Here is a 23,106-nt window from a genome sequence, read left to right as displayed (position 1 = left end):
ATGAAGGAACGGCGATATATTTCCAAGTCCGGATGGTGTGTGACTTGGAGGGGAACGTGCAGGTGGTGTTGTTCCCATGTGCCTGCTGCTCTTGTCCTTCTAGGTGGTAGAGGTCGTGGGTTTAGGAGGTGCTATCGAAGAAGCCTTGGCGAGTTGCTGCAGTGCATCCTGTGGATGATACACACTGCAGTCACGGTGCACCGGTGGTGAAGGGAGTGAATGTTTAGGGTGGTGGATAGGGTGCCAATAAAGCGGACTGCTTTGTCCTGGATGGTGTCGAGTTTCTTGAGTGTTGTTGGAGCTGCACTCATCCAGGCAAGTGGAGAGTATTCCATCACACTCCTGACTTGTGCCTTGTAGATGGTGGAAAGGCTTTGGGGAGTCAGGAGGTGAGTGACTCGCCGCAGAATACCCAGCCTCTGACCTGCTCTTGTAGCCACAGTATTTATGTGGCTGTTCCAGTTAAGCTTCTGGTCAATGGTGACCCCCAGAATGTTGATGGTGGGGGATTCAGTGATGCTATGTCAAGGGGAGGTGGTTAGACTCTCTTTTGTTGAAGATGGTCATTGCCTGGAATTTGTCTTCTGCCAATGGGAACAGTTTCCCTTTATTTACTTTATCTAAACCCTTCATGATTTTGAACACTTGTATCAAATCTTCTCTCCACCCTCCCTGCTCAAAGGAGAACAACCCCAGCTTCTAGGAACATAGGAACAGGAGTAGGCCTTTCAGCCCCTCATGCCTGCTCCACCATTTGATAAGATCATGGCTGATCTGTGATCGAACTCCATATACCCGCCTTTGGCCCATATCCCTTAATACCTTTGGTTGCCAAAAAGCTATCTATCTCACATTTAAATTTAGCAATTGAGCTAGTATCAATTGCCGTTTGCGGAAGAGAGTTCCAAACTTCGACCACCCTTTGTGTGTAGAAATGTTTTCTAATCTCACTCCTGAAAGGTCTGGCTCTAATTTTTAAGACTGTGCCCCCTGCTCCTAGAATCCCCAACCAGCGGAAATAGTTACTCTCTATCCACCCTATCTGTTCCCCTTAATATCTTATAAACTTCGATCAGATCACCCCTTAACCTTCTAAACTCTAGAGAATACAACCCCAATTTGTGTAATCTCTCCTTGTAACTTAACTCTTGAAGTCTGGGTATCATTCTAGTAAACCTATGCTGCACTCCCTCCAAGGCCAATATGTCCTTCCGAAAATGCGGTGCCCAGAACTGCTCACAGTACTCCAGGTGCAGTCTAACCAGGGTTTTGTATAGCTATAGCTATTTGTATAGTTTTGTAAGGCTTCTCCAGACGTAACTGAAATCCCTCATCCCTGGAACCATTCTAGTAAATCTTTTCTGCACCCTCTCTAAGGCCTTCACATCCTTCCTAAAGTGCAGTGTCCAGAATTGAACACAATACTCCAGTTGTGGCCGAACCAATGTTTTATAAAGATTCAACATAACTTCCTTGCTTTTGAACTCTTTGGGCTCGATATTACCAGGGCGGTGGGTTCGCGGCGGGGGGTAGATTGGGCGCGTGGGTAACGCGCCCGGTGAAATCAGTCTGCCCCGCCCGCAATCACAGGCTGATTGGATCCACTTACCTCTTGTTCCGGGTTCCCCGCTGCTGAGCTGCGCGTCGGGCGGTCAGCGCATGTGCAGTAAGGTCTGTCAGCTGGAGGAGCTCTATTTAAAGGGGCAGTCCTCCACTGACTCATGCTGCAAGAAATAGGAAAAATTACAGCATGGAGCAGCCCAGGGGGAAGGCTGCTCCCAGGTTTAATGATGCCTCACTCCAGGTATTATTGGATGGGGTGAGGAGAAGGCGGAGGACAGAGATCTTTCCCCTGGCGGGCGGGAGGAAGCGGCCTGCCTCTGCCACCAAGAAGGCCTGGCTCGAGGTGGCAGAGGAGGTCACCTGCACCACCAACATATCGCCCACCTGCATACAATGCAGGAGGCGCTGCAATGACCGAAGTAGGTCAGCCAAAGTGAGTACACTTACTCATTCCCCTACACTCCGTCTGCCACATCACCGCCCCCACCCCACATCTCCTTCTGCACTGCCAACACTACTCTGTCACATCACCCCTCACACCCACTCAAAGCTCATCCTCATCTTTCCTGCACTTACTCACCTCGCCAGTACTCATCCCACCACTACCACTCAACCCAATCCTCATACAATCTCATGGCTCTATCTCATACTCACCCTCATGCATCTCTTTCATGGTCAGCCTCACTCAACCTGCCACTACCTGTGCTGCAGCCACAGGGCATGCATCAGATATGTGCAGTAGGAAGGGTAAGGCAAACGTATCATGAGCATGAAGGGGATGCACAAGGGTGTTTGAGGGTTTGTCGTGGTTTTTACTTATATTTAATTTCTGATCAACTCACATTGCATATTATATTGGCACCACTACTGCCATGTCTTTGCAAATCTTGTCTGGTTTGTGCAATAATGCCCTTTCCTGAGGATCACAATGAAGACCCACAACTGATGCCACCCATTGTGTCACTGCAGAGTGGGTGTAGGTGTATTTGCAGGGCTCTTTTGTGCAGACGACTGAGAGACGTCGGCGATGTCCCCGGTGGCACCCTGGAAGGATGCGGAGGAGAGGTTGTTGAGGGCAGTGGTGACTTTGACAGCGACAGGGAAGAAGATGGTGTTCGGGCCAGCCAGGAGCAGCTCGGCATGAAGGAGGCTGCAGATGTCCATGACTACATGTCGAGTGACTCTGAGCCTTCGTGTGCACTGCTGCTCAGAGAGGTCCAGGAAGCTGAGCCTCGGTCTGTGGACCCTGTGGCGAGGGTAGTGCCCTCTGCGACGCATCTCTCTCTGCGGTTGCCGTCCCTCCTGCTGTGCAGGTGGATGTGTCACAACACTGTGTTGTGGGACTCCACGTGTCAGAGGTGGACGGCGTGGCCGGCGAGGCTGGTGATGCTGTTCGCCCTCCGAGGAGGTCATGACTGCAGCTACGGCGGCCCCCATCCGGAAGGTGTACATCTGAGGGGGTCCGCAAGGTAGGTACATGTCTTTGGACCCCGGGGTAAGTGTGCAAGTTGGTGAATTTTGTTGTGAGGAGGGTGGTGGAGGCCAAACTTTGTCCAAAGTGACAGACTGGCCTCCTGCAATGAGTGAGGGTCTCCCCCCACCACCTGTCAAATGGACCTTTGCAGCTGCCACAGGCTGATAGCTGCAACACGTCCATTTGAACTGGGAGTGTTTCCCCAGTACGGGAAACAGTCTCAGTCAGTTGCAAAATCCCACCCCTGCTAAAATAACAGGTCAATCAGGTCTGTGAACAACCTGAAGTACCTGTTCAAGTACTTTAAGTGGCACCCTGCCGGCTTTAATTGCCGGCGGGAGTCCCACATGCGGGGGCTGCGTGCGCATGTGAGCGCGTCAGTGGGGAACCCGGAAGTGGGCGGGTTAGAGCCGGGCTCCCGACCCACCCCGGGAATCCCCGATTTTCGCAGCCCCCCCCCCACCACGAACACCCCCAATCGCGGTTGCGAAAATCCAGCCCTTTGCCTCTATTTATAAAACCCAGGACCCTGTATGCTTTTATAACCGCTTTCTCAACCTGTTCTGCATCTTCAAAGATTTGTGCACATATACCCCCAGGTCTCTCTGTTCCTGCACCCCCTTTAGAATTGTATCCTATAGTTTATATTGCCTCTCCTCGTTCTTCCTGCCAGAATGTATCACTTTGCACTTCTCTGCGTTAAATTTCACCTGTCATGTGTCCACCCGTTCCACCAACCTGTCTATGTCCTCTTAAAGTCTATCACTATCCTCCTCACTGTTCACTACACCTCCAAGTTTAATGTCATTTGCACATTTTGAAATTGTGCCCTGTACACCCAAGTCCAAGTCATTAATGTATATCAAGAAAAGCAACGGTCCTAGTACTACCCCTGGGGAATACCACTGTATACATTCCTCCAGTCCAAAAAACAACCGTTCACCACTATTTGCTTGCATTCAATAAAGAAGAAAGACTTTCATTAATAGAGCGCCTTTTACAACCTCAGAACATCCCAAAGCACTTTACAGCCAGTGAAGTACTTTTGAAGTGTAGTCACTGTTGTAATATGGGAAACATGGCATGAAATTTGCGCACAACAAGGTCCCACAAACAGCGATGTGATAATGACCAGGTAATCTCTTTTAGTGATGTTGATTGAGGGATAAATATTGGCCAGGACACTGGTGAGAACTCCCCTGCTCTTCTTCAAAATAATGCCGTAGGATCTTTTATGAGAGGGCAAATGGGACCTCGGTTTAATATCGCATCCGAAAGATGGCACCTCCGACAATGCAGCCCTTCCTTAATGCTGCACTCGAATGTCTGAATTTTGTGTTCATGTCGCTGGAGTGGCACTGAGCTGACACCGTGTATTTAGAGGGGTCCTTGGGAATGGTCAGTGTTTGCAGCCCCCCACCCACCACACACACATCGAGTCAAATCGAAACTACAGCACAGAAACAGGCCATTCGGCCCAACTGGTCTATGTTGCCGTTTATGCTCCACAAGCCTGCTCCCTCCCTACTTCATCTAACCATATCAGCATACCCTTCTATTCCTTTTTCCCCCATGTGCTTATCTAGCTTCCCCTTAAATGTATCTATGCTAGTTGATTCAATTACTCCTTCTAGTGGCACGTTCCACATTCTTACCACTCTTTGGGTAAAGAAGTTTCTCCTGAATTCCCTATTGGATTTATTAACGACTATTTCACATTTATGACCTCTAGTTTTGGACTGCCCACAAGTGGAAACATTTTCTCTATGTCTGCCCAATCAAACCCTTTCATAACCTTAAAGACCTCTATCAGGTCACCCCTCAGCCTTCTATTTTCTAGAGAAAAGAGCCCCAGCTGGCTCAGCCTTCCGTGATAAGTATATCCTCTCAGTTCTGGTATCATCCTTGTGAATCTTTATTGCACCCTTTCTAATGCGACTACATCCTTTCTATAACATGGAGACCAGAACTGTGCACAATACTCCAAATGGTCTAACCAAGGTTTTATACAAGTTTAACATAACTTCTCTGCTTTTCAATTCTAACTCTCTAGAAATGAACCCCAGTGCTTGATTTGCCTTTTTTATGGCCTTATTAGCCTGCATCGTTACTTTTAGTGATTTGTGTATCCGTTCTCAACATCCCTTTGCTCCTCTATCCAATTAGACTCTTATTATCTAAGCAGTATGTGGCCTCCTTATTCTTCCTACCAAAATGCACCACCTCACACTTATCTATATTGAAATTCATTTGCCAATTACACGCCCATTCTGCAAGTTTATGAATGTCCTCTTGCATTTTGACGCATTCTTCCTTTGTTTTAACTACACCCCCCAATTTGGTGTCATCTGCAAATTTTGAAATTCCGATTCCTGAATCCAAATCGTTAATATAAATTGTGAACGACAGTGGTCCTAGCACTAATCCCTGTGGAACACCACATCCCATCTTTTGCCAGTTTGAGTAGCTACCCTTAACGACAACTCTCTGTTTTCTGTTTTGTAGCCAACTTGCTATCCATTCTGCTAAGAGGTCCCCTGACTCCACATGATCTGACCGTAGTCATGAGTCTACAATGCGGTACCTTATCGAAGGGCTTTTGAAAATCCAAATATATTACATCTACTACATTACCCTTGTCTACTCTTTCTGTTACTCCTTCAAAGAATTCAATAAGGTTGGTCAAGCATGACTTTTCCTTCTGAAATCCATGCTGACTACTCTTTATTATATTTTCGTTCTCTAGATGTTTTTCTATTACATCTTAGATTTAAAAAATTCCATTATCTTTCCTACCACCATCTATTTATAAAGCCCAGGATCCCGTATACTTTTTTAACCATTTTTTCTACCTGTCCTGCCACCTTCAACGATTTGTGTACATATATCCCCAGGTTTCTCTGTTCCTAAACTAATTGGTCTATAGTTCCCTGGACTTGTTCTGTCTCCCTTTTTAAATATAGGAATAACATTAGCTGTCCGCCAGTCCTCTGGCACTATTCCCTTTTCTAATGAATTTTTATATATATGTCATAGTGCCTCTGCTATCTCTTCCCTAACTTCTTTTAATATGTGTGGATGCAATCCATCCGGACCAGGAGTTGTACCTCCCTTAGTTTGATTAGTTTATCAATTATCTCCCCCCTTTCTATCTTAAATGATTTTATGTCTTTTTTTGATCTCTTCTTCCAATGTCATGCCCACCATGTTAGTCTCCCTGGTAAATACTGAAGCAAAGTAACTGTTCAATATTTCCGTCATTTCGCCGTCATTACCTGTGAGTTTATCTTGTGCATCCCTCAGTGGCTCGATCCCTATTCTGATTTTTCTTTTCTTATTTATGTGTCTGTAAAATACTTTACTATTTCTTTTTATATTCCTTGATAATTTAATTTCATAGTTCCTCTTTGCTTTTTCCTAACTTCTTCAAATTCCCTTTTGTCATCCTTTCTTTTACTATCTATAAACTTAGAGTGTGCCTTTTTCTTTAGTTTCAATTTTACCCTTATCTCTTTATTCATCCATGGTGTTTCATAATTGGCTGGTTTGTTCTTACTTTTTAGAGGAATATATTTCTCCTGAACTCTGCCACCGTTTTAAATATTTCCCACTGCTGCTCCATTTCTTTGTCAAAATTTTTTTCCAGTTTACCATCCCTAGTTCCATTCTCATCCCCTCAAAATTAGCTTTTTTCTAATTTATTACTTTGGCCTTTGTCTGACTTGTACCTTTCGCAATCATTATTTTAAACCTTATTGTATTATGATCGCTATTGCCTAGATGATCCCCTACGCTTATTTCTCTTATTTGCTCATGCACACACACATATATTCGAAAACCGCTATACTACAGAGTGCTTCACACCTGCCACCTTCAAAGTACTTGGGACATTACATCTGAGTTATACTGCCACTCCTTACTCTGAATCACTTCATATAATACAACAGCACTGATAATCGTGCACACTTCCTCACCTGCGTTGGGAATCATTAATCTCTAGCATTAATCTCTTCCCCGCTGCTGCAGCTCCTTCCCTATTAATGACATATATCTGTGTTGGAATAGATTATTCCTTGGTCAGCAGTAACTTAGAATCATAGAAAGGTTACAGCACAGAAGGAGGCCATTCGGCCCATCGAGTCTGTGCTGGCCCTATGCAATATCAGTCCAGCTAGTCCCATTCCCCCGCCCTATCCCCGTACCCCTGCAAATCTTTTTACTTTCAAGTACTTATTGAGTTCCCATTTGAAGGCCATGATTCAATCTGCTTCCACCACCCCCTCAGGCAGTGCATTCCAGATCCTAACCAGTTGCTGTGTAAAAAAGTTTTTCCTTATGTCACCTTTGGTTCTTTTGCCAATCACCTTAAATCTATGCCCTCTGGTTCTTGACCCTTCTTCCAATGGGAACAGTTTCTCTCTATCTACTCTGTCTAGACCCTTCATGATTTTAAATACCTCTATCAAATCTCCTCCCAACCATCTCTGCACTAAGGAGAACAACCCCAGTTTCTCCAGTCTATCCACGTAACTAAAATCCCTCATCCCTGGAATCATGCTAGTAAATCTCTTCTGCACCCTCTCTAAGGCCTTCACATCTTTCCTAAAGTGTGGTGCCCAGAATTGGACACAATACTCCAGTTGTGGCCGAACCAGTGTTTGATAAAGGTTCATCATAACTTCCGTACTTTTGTACTCTATGCCTCTATTTATAAAGCCCAGGATCCCGTATACTTTTTAAACCGTTTTTTCTACCTGTCCTGCCACCTTCAACGATTTGTGTACATGTATCCCCAGGTTTCTCTGTCCCTGTACCACTTTTAGAATTGTGCCCTCTAGTTTATATTGCCTCTCCTCGTTCTCCCTACCGAAATTATCACTTTGCATTTTTCTGCGTTAAATTTCATCTGCCACATGTCCGCCCATGCCACCAGCCTGTCTATATTCCCTTGAAGTCTATCACTATTCTCCTCAATGTTCACTACCCTTCCAAGTTTTGTGTCATCTGCAAATTTGGAAATTGTGCCCTGTACACCCAAGTCCAAGTCATTAATATATATCACGAAAAGCAGTGGTCCCAGCACCGACCCCTAGGGAACACCACTGTACACCTCCCTCCACCACTACTGTCTGTTTCCTGTCACTTAGCCAATTCTGTTTCCATGTTGCTACTACCCCCTTTATTTCATGTGCCGCAATCTTGATGATAAGCCTACCATGCGGTACTTTATCAAATGTCTTTTGAAAGTCCATATACAGCACATCAGCTGCATTGCCCTCATCTACCCTCTCTGTTACCTCATCAAAAAACTCGATCAGGTTAGTTAAACACGACTTGCCTTTAACAAATCCGTGCTGGCTTTCCCTAATCAATCCACACTCGTCCAAGCGACTGTTAATTCTGTCCCGGATTATCGTTTCTAAAAGTTTCCCCACCACCGAGGTTAAACTGACTGGCCTGTAGTTGCTGGGTTTATCCTGAGAATCCCTACGTGGTCAGTTTTCGGTAAAATATTAAAATGCCTACGTGGCAAAGAAGCAGAATGCAAAATGGTTAGAAAGGGTTAATTAGTTAGTAACTGAGATTGGTACAGGTGGCCTGGCCTCCTGCTGGGCCATATGTTTGCGTAGTCAGCAGGTTTGCATTGTCTCATCAATGTAGAGTCTTTGATGTGATTCAAGGACTGGTCTGAATGTCTCCATGCTTATGGCAGATCAATATAGGTAACGAGTTTAGCCAAAGTTGAAAGACATTCCAGGTTGGGAGATAAGGAACAGAAGGAACAGGGAAGAACATTCCAGGTTGGAAGGTGAGGAAGTATCCCCTTTGATGTCTAACAGCAACATGGTCAGCACATGGACGATCTATGATTGGCCGGCAATAATGTAACCTCGCATGGCAACCTGTGCCTGGCTTATGATTGGTGTTGACTCTTGTGTTAATGATGTTCCAACCCCTATCGATCTGTATAAAGGTATGAGTTTTTGTCTTTGTCTTTGTCTCCTTATTCTGTTAGAATCGTTCGGATTCTCTCAGGAATCTGAATTGAAGCTACAGACTAAGACCTGCTATTAAAGTTGTGATGAACTTTAAAATGTATTCGACTTCAGTTTTTACTGAACCAGACTGAGGGGAAAGAATCCGGATCGTCAATCCTTGCTCCCTTTTTTGAACATGAGGGTAACATTTCCAATTCTCTAGTCCTCTGGCACCAACCCCGTATCTAAGGATGTTTGGAAAATTATGGCCAGCACCTCCGTAATTTCCGCCCTTACTTCCCTCAGCAACCTAGGATGCATCCCATCCGGACCAGGTGACTTACCTACTTTAAGTACAGCTAGCCTTTCCAGTACCTCCTCTACATCAATTTTTAGCCCATCCAATATCTCAACTATATCTTCCTTTACTGAGACTCTGGCAGCATCTTCTTCCTTGGTAAAGACAGATGCAAGTGCTCATTTTAGTACCTCGACCGTGCCCTTTGCCTCCATGAGTAGATCTCCTTTATGGTCCCTAATTGGCCTCACCCCTCCTCTTACTACCTGTTTACTATTTATATGCCTGTTGAAGACTTTTGGATTCTCTTCTATGTTGGCCACCAATCTATTCTCATATTCTCTTTGCCCCTCTTATTTCCTTTTTCACTTCCCCTCTGAACTTTCTATATTCAGCCTGGTTCTCACTTGTATTATCAACTTGACATCTGTCATATGCCCCTTTTTTCCACTTCATCTTACTCTCTATCTCTTTTGTCATCCAGGGTGCTCTGGCTTTGGTTTCTCCCCTCATGGGATTGCACCTTGACTGTACCCAAACCATCTCCTCTTTAAAGGCCGCCCACTGTTCAATTACAGTTTTGCCTGCCAATCTTTGGTTCCAATTTACCCGGGCCAGGTCTGTTCTCATCCCACTGAAATTGGCCCTCCTCCAATTGAGTATTTTTACTTTAGAGTGGTCCATGTCCTTTTCCATAGCTATTCCTCCCTAAATGCTCCCCCTCTGGCACTTGCTCCACTTGGCTCGCCTCATTCCCTAGAACCAAGACCAGCAATGCCTCCTTCCTCGTTGGGCCGGAAGCGTGCTGGTCAAGAAAGTTAACCTGAACACATTTCAAAAATTCCTCTATCTCTTTGCCCCTTATATTATTACTATCCCAGTCTATATTAGGATAGTTGAAGTCCCCCATTATCACGATTCTACAGCTTTTGCACCTCTCTGTAATTTTCCTTCCCACTAGTTGGTGGCCTATAAAATGCACCCAGTAGTGTAATGGCACCTCTATTGTTTCTTTATTCTACCGTTCTTCATTTTATCTTCTTGTTCCCTCGATATCATTTCATTAACGCTGTATTTCAAATCGTTAACTGAGCAAATATAGTTCATTGCAAGTCAGGATAATTGCCTGTCAGTAAAATAATAGACTAAAGCGACTTTTGAAATACCCCTGCTCAATGTAATTCTAAAAGAAAGAATATAGAAAGACTTGCATTTATACAGCACCTTTCACAACCTCAGGATGACCAAAAGCACTTCACAACCAATGAAGTATTTTTTTGAACTATATTCACTGCTGTAATGTAAGCAATGCAGCAGCCAATTTGCACACTGTGTTGCACTCTTGCCTCTGAGTCAGAAGGTTGAAGCCCCCTCCAGAGACTTGAGCATAAAATCTAGGCTGACATTCCAGCGCAATACTGTGGGAGTGCAGCGTTGTCGGTAGGTGCTGTCTTTTGGATGAGACATTAAACCAACGTCTCCGCTCTTAGGTAGACATAAAAAGATCCCATGACACTATTTCGAAGAAGAGCAGAGGAGTGCTCCCTGGTGTCCTGGCCAATATTTATCTCTCTACCAGCATCACTAAATCAGATTATCTGGTCATTATCTCATTGCTGTTTGTGGGACCTTGCTGAGGGCAAATTGGCTGCTGCATTACAAGAGAGACTACACGTCAAAAAGTATTTCATTGGCTGTAAAGTGCTTTGCGAGGTGCTGAGGTTGTGGAAGGCGCTGTATTTGTTTTTGTGCAAGTCTTTGTTTTTACTTTCTAGGCTTGAAAAGCAAACATGGTTTTCTCTCTCTTTTTTATTCCTTAAATAAGTTTCCCGTTGTTGTTAGCCATCTCTGTACAGGTTATTTTTACTCATTGCATGTTAGACGTTTTAATACAGCGTGGCCTAGATTTTCTGGTGGTAACCTCGATTGAAGCATATGGGAAAAATATGCCGTCAAAATCAGTGGAAACTCTAGGCTAGTGTTTCTTTTTAATTTATTCTTTCTTGTAAACGTTTTGACACATTTACACAAGAGGGAGGGTAGGGAGGAAACACTTAGAATCAGGATCTCAGTAATTGTGGGTGGTTGAGATTTTCTTAAGCTACCGAGTTGCTGCACCCAATTGTTCGATACACGCGCGGTGGTGGGCGAGATTTAGGCTGCTGTGTCATCTTGAACTGTGTCAGTCGTGGCTCAGTTGGTAGCACTCCTGAGTCTGAAGGTTATGAATTCAAGTCCCACTCCAGAGACTTGAGCACATAATCTAGGCTGAAACTCCAGTGCAGTACTGAGGGAGTGCTGCACTGTTGGAGGTGCCGTCTTTTGGACGTCCCAAAGCGCTTCATTGCCAATGGAGTACTTTTGAAGTGTCGACACTGTTGTAATGTAGGACACGTGGCAGCCAATTTGCGCACAGCAAGGTCCCATGAGCAGCCATGTGATAAGAATCTAATTGGTCCAAGGGCATTGTGATGGCCAAGTTTTTGCTCTATTGTTCTTGTTAACCACTTTTCATTGGGTTGCTGCTGCATGCTAATGTCTTCTTATTGCTATACTGCTAATGAGCCTTTTTGTTACTGGCAAGGTTATTATTTTTTTGCCCATCCCTTAGTTGCTCTTAGAAGGTGATGGTGGGCCTCCTTCGAGTGATTATTTTTTAGCTCCTATTATCCAGTGTCTATTTTTGATGCCACACTTAGTAATGGCTGACTCACCACCATGACAGAAATAAAGACTTGCATTTATACGATGTCTTTCACAATCTCAGGACGTTCCAAAGCGCTTTACAGTGGCCTTGAATCCACAACCTTCAGACTCAAGAGGCGAGAGAGCTACTGTCTGAGCCACGACTGACACAGTTCAAGATGACACAGCAGCCTAAATCTCGCCCACCACCAACGCGTATCGAACAATTGGGTGCAGGAACTCGGTAGCTTAAGAAAATCTCATCCACCCACAATTACTGAGATCCTGATCCTAAGTGTTTGAAGTGTAGTCACTGTTGTAATGTAGGAAACGTGGCAGCTAATTTGAGCACAGCAAGGTCTCATAAACGGCAATGAGATAATGACCAGATAATCTGATATAGTTATGTTGGTAGAGGGATAAATATTGACCAGGACACCGGGGAGCTCTCCCTTTCTCTTCTTCAAAATAGTGCCTGAGAAGGCAGATGGGCCCTCGGTTTATCGCCTCATCCAAAAGACGGCACCTCCGATATTTCCTCAGTACTGCACTGGAGTGTCAGCCTAGTATTTGTGCTCAAGTCTCTGGAGTAGGACTCTGAACTCACAACCTTCTGACTCAGAGGCAAGAGTGCTACCCTCTAAACCACGGCTGACACTATAGGATCTAATATTTCCAGAAGTCCAAGCCTACCAGCTTCCCTTGCTTTGTCCTGCTGTTTCTTCAACGAGCACACCCAGGGTCCTAGTTTCACCCACCCTGTAAAGTGTAAATGCTTTTGTCACTGTGGTGATATGAAAGAACAAAATGTTTGTTTTTTTTTTCTAGGAGAACCTCCAATTCGTGGTTAAGTACCGGATGGTTCACCATGATCATCGCTCTTGAACTTTGCGACAGAATTGACGTCTATGGCATGGTCCCTCCTACCCTCTGCAGGTAGGTGCCAGCTGTTGTTGTTTATTTCGCGGTGTGAGAGAGGGGTGTGAGTTGACTCCTTGTACTTTCCCCCAAGCGGTCGATCACGATGCGCGAGCCCTGAAGTTGGAGGGCACCACCACTGAGTTCGACCCTGCCCTCACCCATCCGCTGCACTTTTCAGCAGATGTTATTTGGATATCGATCAGAAACTGATTTCACCCCTCGATGGGGGGACTGGGACAAATCGTGGATCTCATATCTCAACCCCAACGAACCCAGCATAGACTGCGAATCAAACCTGGGACCTTCTAGTCTGTTTTTCTTAAATTAATCATTTTCGGAACGTGGGCATCGCTAGCAAAGCCAGCATTTATTACCCATCCCCACTTGCCCTTGAGAAGGTGTTGGTGAGCCGCCTTCTTGAACTGCTGCAGTCCGTGTGCTGAAGGTTCTCCCACAGTGCTGTTATGTAGGGAATTCCAGGATTTTCACCTTATGACAATGAAGGAACAACTATACTTTTTTTTTATTCGTTCTTGGGATGTGGGCATCACTGGCGAGTCCGGCATTTATTGCCCATCCCTAATTGCCCTTGAGAAGGTGGCGGTGAGCTGCCTTCTTGAACCGCTGCAGTCCGTGTGCTGAAGGTTCTCCCACAGTGCTGTTAGGAAGGGAGTTCCAGGATTTTGACCCAGCGACAATGAAGGAACGGCGATATATTTCCAAGTCGGGATGGTGTGTGACTTGGAGGGGAACGTGCAGGTGGTGTTGTTCCCACGTACCTGCTGCTCTTGTCCTTCTAGGTGGTAGAGGTCGCGGGTTTGGGAGGTGCTGTCGAAGAAGCCTTGGCGAGTTGCTGCAGTGCATCCTGTGGATGATACACACTGCAGCCACTGTGCGCCGGTGGTGAAGGGAGTGAATGTTTAGGGTGGTGGATGGGGTGCCAATCAAGTGGGCTGCTTTGTGTTGGATGGTGTTGAGCTTCTTGAGTGTTGTTGGAGCTGCACTCATCCAGGCAAGTGGAGAGTATTCCATCACACTCCTGACTTGTGCCCTGTAGATGGTGGAAAGGCTTTGGGGAGTCAGGAGGTGAGTCACTCGCCGTAGAATACCCAGCCTCTGACCTGCTCTTGTAGTCACAGTATTTATATATGTCCAAGTCGGGATGGTGTGTGACTTGGAGGGGAACTGATTCGGTGTTTGGAAATTGTTTGGTCTTGCATTCACCCTTGATTGCATCCAACAAGCGAAAGAAAAGGAAAAAAAAACTTGCATTTATATAGCACCTTTCTGACCTCAGGGTGTCCCAAAGTGCTTTACAGTCACTTTAGAAGTGTAGTCACTGTTGTAATGCAGGAAACACAGCAGCCAATTTGCACAGAGCAAGATTCTATAAACAGCAGTGTGATAATGACCAGATAATCTGTTTTAATGATGTAGCCAGAGGCATAAATGTTGGGCAGATAGGGCCTCACTTAACATCTCATCCAAATGACTGCACATCTGACAGTGCAGCACTCCCTTGCTTCTGCACTGCAGTGTCAGCCTAAATTACATGCTCAAGTCTCTGAAGTGGGGCTTGAACTGACAACCTTCTGAGTCAGAGGCAAGAATGCTACCCCGTGAGCCAAGGTTGCTGGTCTATCAAACTGTAACAACAGAATTGAGTTTGGCAAGTGTAATCAGATTCTTACGCTTAATTAAACCAAGTATACTTAAAAAAAAACATTTCTAGATGGCCATCGTTACAGAATTTGACCACAAATAACTAAGGAACCCGTTACCGAGACACTCCAAAGTGAAATGATCTACGGTACAGATCAGAATATTTAAAAGATTTTATTAATGTTTTCAGAGCTCGATCGGCATACTGGAAGGTGCCACGTAGAAGGATTCAGATTTACATATGCTCTAATTGGCAGTTTTCATCCTTAATTGTCGAGAAAGCATGGGGACAACTCATAATGCCTGACTGGTGTGACAGCTTTCACATTAATACAACTCCTGCAGGTTTCACCCTGTCATCACTCAACTTACTTGAATGGAATTTTTTTTTAAAGTGCACATTTAAACCCTTTATCAGAACAAAGCAGGCAACATTTTGCAATCATTTGTACCGGAGGCAGGAGTGTTTAATTAAATAATAAGTCATGTTACTCCCCTGTGTTTAGATCATAAAGTAGGGTTTTATAGAAATATATTAATTCATTAGGACCAAGTCTGCAGTGTTTAGTTAATATCGATGCAGAAGGAACTTTAAAGACATTTAGCACTTAATTGGAAATGTATCTTTAAACCAGTTTTCTCTCCTGACAATGATTACAAAGAAACAGGCCTTTTGGCCCAACAGGTCCACGCCGGTGTTTAAGTTCCACACGAGCCTCCTCCCGCCCGACTTCATGTAACCCTACCAGCATCTCCTTCTATTCCTTTCTCCCTCATGTGTTTATCTAGCTTCCCCTTAAATGCATCTATGCTATTCGCTTCAACTACTCTTTGCGGTAGCGAGTTCCACATTCTAACCACTCTCTGGGTAAAGAAGTTTCTCCTGAATTCCCTATTGGATTTATTAGTGACTATCTTATAAATATGGCCCCTAGTTCTGGTCTCCCCCTTAAGTGGAAACATCTTCTCTATATTTACCCTATCAAACCCTTTCATAATCTTAAAGACCTCTATCAGGTCACCCCTCGGTCTTCTCTTTTTCAGAGAAAAGAGCCCCAGTGTTCTCAATCTTTTTTTTTTCAAAATATACTTTATTCCATAAAATCTAAAGCTACAGACGGTTTACACACAGTTCAAATAAAGGGCACAAAAAGCAGTACAGCGCTTCAAAGCAATACAGTGCAAATCATATACACTATGATCATTGTTAACAGTTTTAAAATACAGTACATATATTCAAATACATTCTGTACAATACAGGGTGGAATGGCTTTATACGGCCTTTCCCCATAGAACATTTGCATAGGTCGCACCTCGCTTCACTGCGTCCCGCAGCACGTACTCCTGCACCTTGGAGCGTGTTAGTTGGCAACACTCGGTCATGGACAGCTCCTTCAGTTGGAAGACCAGCATGTTTTGGGCGGACCAAAGGGCCACCTTCACCGAGTTGGTGGTCTTCCAGGCACAAGTGATATCTGTCTCGGTGTGCATCCCGGGGAACAGCCTGTAGACCACAGCATCCTGTGTTACCGAACTGTTGGGAATGAACCAGGACAGATACCAACACATCTCTCGCCACACCTTCTGCGCAGAGGATCAGCCCATCAGGAGGTGGACGATGGTCTCCTCCCTGCCACAGCCTTGAGGGCAGCTCGCGGTGGTGCTGAGATTCCGTGTGTGTTGGAAGGACCACACTGGGAGGACCTTTCTCACCACCATCCAGGCTACATCCTGGTGCCTGTCGGTCAGTTCCGATGACAAGACGTTCTGCCAAATGGCATCAGCCGTCTGGTCGGTGAAGAAACCGATCAAGTCCACCCTCTCCGTTCCTTGCAGGACTCATAGAACATTTCATGTCGACCACTGTCTGACGGCCTTGTGGTCGAAGGGGTTCCTCCTCTGGAACTTCCAATCTTTCCTGATAGGTAGAACTTCTCAGTTCTGATATCATCTGAGTAAATCTTTTTTGCACCTTCTCCAGTACCTCGATATCCTTTTTAAAATATGGAGACCAGAACTGTTAACAGTACTCCACAAGTGTGGTCTAACCAAGGTTCTATACATCTTGGTTATGAAGATTTCATAAACACATAAAATCTGGAGAGAGAGAGAGAGAGAGAGAAAAGGCCATTTGGCCCACGATGCCCACTCCACCAGGAGCCCAAGTATCGTTATTCAGTCGCGGACCTCTCCCCCCACTCCCCAGCACCCATCAATCCACTACTTCAAGGAACATTGACTTCTTTACCTCAAAAGTCTCTAGTGCCGCTAATACCTTTCCAAATTTCAACCACCGCCCCCATCAGATATCGATCCAGCTCCGAGATAAAGGTGTCAGTTCATCCTAAATCAGGTAACTTCTCCAGGAGTCTTTTCTACAGCAGTTATACAGGGGTGATTCTTTATTTAGGGGTCTGTTCTATAGGGGTGATTCTTTACCTTGGGTTCTGTTCGATAGGAGTGATTCTTTATCTCGGATTCTGTTCTATAGGAGGGATTCTTTATCTCGGACTCTGTTCTATCGGGGTGATTCTTTATCTAGGATTCTGTTCTATAGGGGTGATTCTTTATCTAGCATTCCGTTCTATAGGAGGGATTCTTTATCTCGGATTCTGTTCTATCGGGGTGATTCTTTATCTCGGATTCTGTTCTATCGGGGTGATTCTTTATCTAGGATTCTGTTCTATCGGGGTGATTCTTTATCTCGGATTCTGTTCTATCGGGGTGATTCATTATCTAGGATTCTGTTCTATAGGGGTGATTCTTTATCGAGGATTCTGTGCAATAGGGGTGATTCTTTATCTAGGATTCGGTTCTATCGGGGTGATTCATTATCTAGGATTCTGTTCTATAGGGGTGATTCTTTATCTAGGATTCTGTTCTATAGGAGTGATTCTATATCTAGGGGTCTATTCTATAGGAGTGATTCTTTATCGAGGAGGCTGTTCTATAGGGGTGATTCTTTATCGAGGATTCTGTTCTATAGGAGTGATTCTTTATATAGGATTCTGTTCTATAGGGGTGATTCTTTACAAAGGATTCTGTTCTATAGGGGTGATTCTTTATCTAGGATTCTGTTCTATAGGAGTGATTCTTTATCTAGGATTCTGTTCTATAGGGGTGATTCTTTATCTCGGATTCTGTTCTATCGGGGTGATTCTTTATCTAGGATTCTGTTCTATCGGGGTGATTCATTATCTAGGATTCTGTTCTATAGGGGTGATTCTTTATCGAGGATTCTGTGCAATAGGGGTGATTCTTTATCTAGGATTCGGTTCTATCGGGGTGATTCATTATCTAGGATTCTGTTCTATAGGGGTGATTCTTTATCTAGGATTCTGTTCTATAGGAGTGATTCTATATCTAGGGGTCTATTCTATAGGAGTGATTCTTTATCGAGGAGGCTGTTCTATAGGGGTGATTCTTTATCGAGGATTCTGTTCTATAGGAGTGATTCTTTATATAGGATTCTGTTCTATAGGGGTGATTCTTTACAAAGGATTCTGTTCTATAGGAGTGATTCTTTATCTAGGATTCTGTTCTATAGGGGTGATTCTTTATCTAGGATTCTGTTCTGTAGGAGGGATTCTTTATCGAGGATTCTGTTCTATAGGGGTGATTCTTTATCTAGGATTCTGTTCTATAGGGGTGATTCTTTATCTAGGATTCTGTTCTGCAGGAGGGATTCTTTATCTAGGTTTCTGTTCTGTAGGAGGGATTCTTTATCTAGGATTCTGTTCTATATGGGTGATTCTTTATCTAGGTTTCTGTTCTATAGGGGTGATTCTTTATCTAGGATTCTGTTGTATAGGAGGGATTCTTGATATAGGATTCTGTTCTATAGAGGTGATTCTTTATATAGGATTCTGTTCTTTCGGGGTGATTCTTTATCTCGGATTCTGTTCTATAGGAGTGATTCTTTATCTAGGATTCTGTTCTATAGAGGTGATTCTTTATATAGGATTCTGTTCTATAGGAGTGATTCTTTATCTAGGTTTCTGTTCAATAGGAGGGATTCTTTATCTAGGATTCTGTTCTATCGGGGTGATTCTTTATCTAGGATTCTGTTCTATAGGGGTGATTCTTTATCTAGGATTCTGTTCTATAGGGGTGATTCTTTATCTAGGATTCTGTTCTATAGGAGTGATTCTTTATCTAGGATTCTGTTCTATAGGGGTGATTCTTTATCTCGGATTCTGTTCTATAGGAGTGATTCTTTATCTAGGATTCTGTTCTATAGGAGTGATTCTTTATCTAGGATTCTGTTCTATAGGGGTGATTCTTTATCTAGGATTCTGTTCTATAGGAATGATTCTTTATCTAGGATTCTGTTCTATAGGGGTGATTCTTTATCTAGGATTCTGTTCTCTTGGAGTGATTCTTTATCTAGGATTCTGTTCTATAGGGGTGATTCTTTATCTTGGATTCTGTTCTATAGGGGTGATTCTTTATCTAGGATTCTGTTCTATAAGGGTGATTCTTTATCTAGGATTCTGTTCGATAGGGGTGATTCTTTATCTAGGATTCTGTTCTATAGGGGTGATTCTTTATCTAGGATTCTGTTCTATCGGGGTGATTCTTTATCTAGGATTCTGTTCTATAGGGGTGATTCTTTATCTAGGATTCTGTTCTATAGGAGTGATTCTTTATCTAGGATTCTGTTCTTCAGGAGTGATTCTTTATCTAGGATTCTGTTCTATAGGGGTGATTCTTTATCTAGGATTCTGTTCTATAGGGGTGATTCTTTATCTCGGATTCTGTTCTATAGGAGTGATTCTTTATCTAGGATTCTGTTCTATAGGAGTGATTCTTTATCTAGGATTCTGTTCTATAGGGGTGATTCTTTATCTAGGATTCTGTTCTATAGGAATGATTCTTTATCTAGGATTCTGTTCTATAGGGGTGATTCTTTATCTCGGATTCTGTTCTCTTGGAGTGATTCTTTATCTAGGATTCTGTTCTATAGGGGTGATTCTTTATCTTGGATTCTGTTCTATAGGGGTGATTCTTTATCTAGGATTCTGTTCTTTTGGAGTGATTCTTTATCTTGGATTCTGTTCTATAGGGGTGATTCTTTATCTAGGATTCTGTTCTATAGGGGTGATTCTTTATCTAGGATTCTGTTCTATAGGGGTGATTCTTTATCTCGGATTCTGTTCTATAGGGGTGATTCTTTATCTAGGATTCTGTTCTATAGGGGTGATTCTTTATGTTGGATTCTGTTCTATAGGGGTGATTCTTTATCTAGGATTCTGTTCTATAGGGGTGATTCTTTATCTAGGATTCTGTTCTATCGGGGTGATTCATTATCTAGGATTCTGTTCTATAGGGGTGATTCTTTATCGAGGATTCTGTGCAATAGGGGTGATTCTTTATCTAGGATTCGGTTCTATCGGGGTGATTCATTATCTAGGATTCTGTTCTATAGGGGTGATTCTTTATCTAGGATTCTGTTCTATAGGAGTGATTCTATATCTAGGGGTCTATTCTATAGGAGTGATTCTTTATCGAGGAGGCTGTTCTATAGGGGTGATTCTTTATCGAGGATTCTGTTCTATAGGAGTGATTCTTTATATAGGATTCTGTTCTATAGGGGTGATTCTTTACAAAGGATTCTGTTCTATAGGAGTGATTCTTTATCTAGGATTCTGTTCTATAGGGGTGATTCTTTATCTAGGATTCTGTTCTGTAGGAGGGATTCTTTATCGAGGATTCTGTTCTATAGGGGTGATTCTTTATCTAGGATTCTGTTCTATAGGGGTGATTCTTTATCTAGGATTCTGTTCTGCAGGAGGGATTCTTTATCTAGGTTTCTGTTCTGTAGGAGGGATTCTTTATCTAGGATTCTGTTCTATATGGGTGATTCTTTATCTAGGTTTCTGTTCTATAGGGGTGATTCTTTATCTAGGATTCTGTTGTATAGGAGGGATTCTTGATATAGGATTCTGTTCTATAGAGGTGATTCTTTATATAGGATTCTGTTCTTTCGGGGTGATTCTTTATCTCGGATTCTGTTCTATAGGAGTGATTCTTTATCTAGGATTCTGTTCTATAGAGGTGATTCTTTATATAGGATTCTGTTCTATAGGAGTGATTCTTTATCTAGGTTTCTGTTCAATAGGAGGGATTCTTTATCTAGGATTCTGTTCTATCGGGGTGATTCTTTATCTAGGATTCTGTTCTATAGGGGTGATTCTTTATCTAGGATTCTGTTCTATAGGGGTGATTCTTTATCTAGGATTCTGTTCTATAGGAGTGATTCTTTATCTAGGATTCTGTTCTATAGGGGTGATTCTTTATCTCGGATTCTGTTCTATAGGAGTGATTCTTTATCTAGGATTCTGTTCTATAGGAGTGATTCTTTATCTAGGATTCTGTTCTATAGGGGTGATTCTTTATCTAGGATTCTGTTCTATAGGAATGATTCTTTATCTAGGATTCTGTTCTATAGGGGTGATTCTTTATCTAGGATTCTGTTCTATAGGAATGATTCTTTATCTAGGATTCTGTTCTATAGGGGTGATTCTTTATCTAGGATTCTGTTCTATAGGAGTGATTCTTTATCTAGGATTCTGTTCTATAGGGGTGATTCTTTATCTCGGATTCTGTTCTATAGGAGTGATTCTTTATCTAGGATTCTGTTCTATAGGAGTGATTCTTTATCTAGGATTCTGTTCTATAGGGGTGATTCTTTATCTAGGATTCTGTTCTATAGGAATGATTCTTTATCTAGGATTCTGTTCTATAGGGGTGATTCTTTATCTTGGATTCTGTTCTATAGGGGTGATTCTTTATCTAGGATTCTGTTCTATAAGGGTGATTCTTTATCTAGGATTCTGTTCGATAGGGGTGATTCTTTATCTAGGATTCTGTTCTATAGGGGTGATTCTTTATCTAGGATTCTGTTCTATCGGGGTGATTCTTTATCTAGGATTCTGTTCTATAGGGGTGATTCTTTATCTAGGATTCTGTTCTATAGGAGTGATTCTTTATCTAGGATTCTGTTCTTCAGGAGTGATTCTTTATCTAGGATTCTGTTCTATAGGGGTGATTCTTTATCTAGGATTCTGTTCTATAGGGGTGATTCTTTATCTCGGATTCTGTTCTATAGGAGTGATTCTTTATCTAGGATTCTGTTCTATAGGAGTGATTCTTTATCTAGGATTCTGTTCTATAGGGGTGATTCTTTATCTAGGATTCTGTTCTATAGGAATGATTCTTTATCTAGGATTCTGTTCTATAGGGGTGATTCTTTATCTCGGATTCTGTTCTCTTGGAGTGATTCTTTATCTAGGATTCTGTTCTATAGGGGTGATTCTTTATCTTGGATTCTGTTCTATAGGGGTGATTCTTTATCTAGGATTCTGTTCTGTCGGGGTGATTCTTTATCTAGGATTCTGTTCGATAGGGGTGATTCTTTATCTAGGATTCTGTTCTGTCGGGGTGATTCTTTATCTAGGATTCTGTTCTATCGGGGTGATTCTTTATCTAGGATTCTGTTCTTTTGGAGTGATTCTTTATCTTGGATTCTGTTCTATAGGGGTGATTCTTTATCTAGGATTCTGTTCTTTTGGAGTGATTCTTTATCTTGGATTCTGTTCTATAGGGGTGATTCTTTATCTAGGATTCTGTTCTATAGGGGTGATTCTTTATCTAGGATTCTGTTCTATAGGGGTGATTCTTTATCTCGGATTCTGTTCTATAGGGGTGATTCTTTATCTAGGATTCTGTTCTATAGGGGTGATTCTTTATGTTGGATTCTGTTCTATAGGGGTGATTCTTTATCTAGGATTCTGTTCTATAGGGGTGATTCTTTATCTAGGATTCTGTTCTCCTGGAGTGATTCTTTATCTAGGATTCTGTTCTCTTGGGGTGATTCTTTATCTAGGATTCTGTTCTATAGGGGTGATTCTTTATCTAGGATTCTGTTCTCTTGGAGTGATTCTTTATCTAGGATTCTGTTCTATAGGGGTGATTCTTTATCTAGGATTCTGTTCTATAGAGGTGATTCTTTATCTAGGATTCTGTTCTATAGGGGTGATTCTTTATCTAGGATTCTGTTCTATAGGGGTGATTCTTTATCTAGGATTCTGTTCTATAGGGGTGATTCTTTATCTAGGATTCTGTTCGATAGGAGTGATTCTTTATCTAGGTTTCTGTTCTATAGGGGTGATTCTTTATCTAGGATTCTGTTCTATAGGGGTGATTCTTTATCTAGGATTCTGTTCTATAGGGGTGATTCTTTATCTAGGATTCTGTTCTATAGGAGTGATTCTTTATGTAGGATTCTGTTCTATAGGGGTGATTCTTTATCTAGGATTCTGTTCTATAGGGGTGATTCTTTATCTAGGATTCTGTTCTATAGGAGTGATTCTTTATCTAGGATTCTGTTCTATAGGGGTGATTCTTTATCGAGGTTTCTGTTCTATAGGAGTGATTCTTTATCTAGGTTTCTGTTCTATAGGGGTGATTCTTTATCTAGAGGTGTGTTCTATAGGGGTGATTCTTTATCTCGGATTCTGTTC

General features: G+C 42.9%; 1 protein-coding gene across 1 annotated transcript in view; it reads left to right on the top strand.

Annotated features, from left to right (window-relative positions):
* The window catches only part of st6galnac5a (ST6 (alpha-N-acetyl-neuraminyl-2,3-beta-galactosyl-1,3)-N-acetylgalactosaminide alpha-2,6-sialyltransferase 5a), a 119,646-nt gene that overhangs the window by 84,343 nt on the left and 12,197 nt on the right, over positions 1-23,106 (top strand). The window contains exon 8 of the mRNA XM_067990918.1: positions 12,827-12,934. Within this exon, the coding sequence (XP_067847019.1) occupies positions 12,827-12,934 (108 nt within the window). The remainder of the gene's footprint in view (positions 1-12,826; positions 12,935-23,106) is intronic.

The sequence above is a fragment of the Heptranchias perlo genome, chromosome 9 (assembly GCF_035084215.1).
Source record: "Heptranchias perlo isolate sHepPer1 chromosome 9, sHepPer1.hap1, whole genome shotgun sequence".
In the NCBI taxonomy this organism is placed as follows: domain Eukaryota; kingdom Metazoa; phylum Chordata; class Chondrichthyes; order Hexanchiformes; family Hexanchidae; genus Heptranchias; species Heptranchias perlo.
This window is presented reverse-complemented; position numbering and strand designations above follow the sequence as displayed.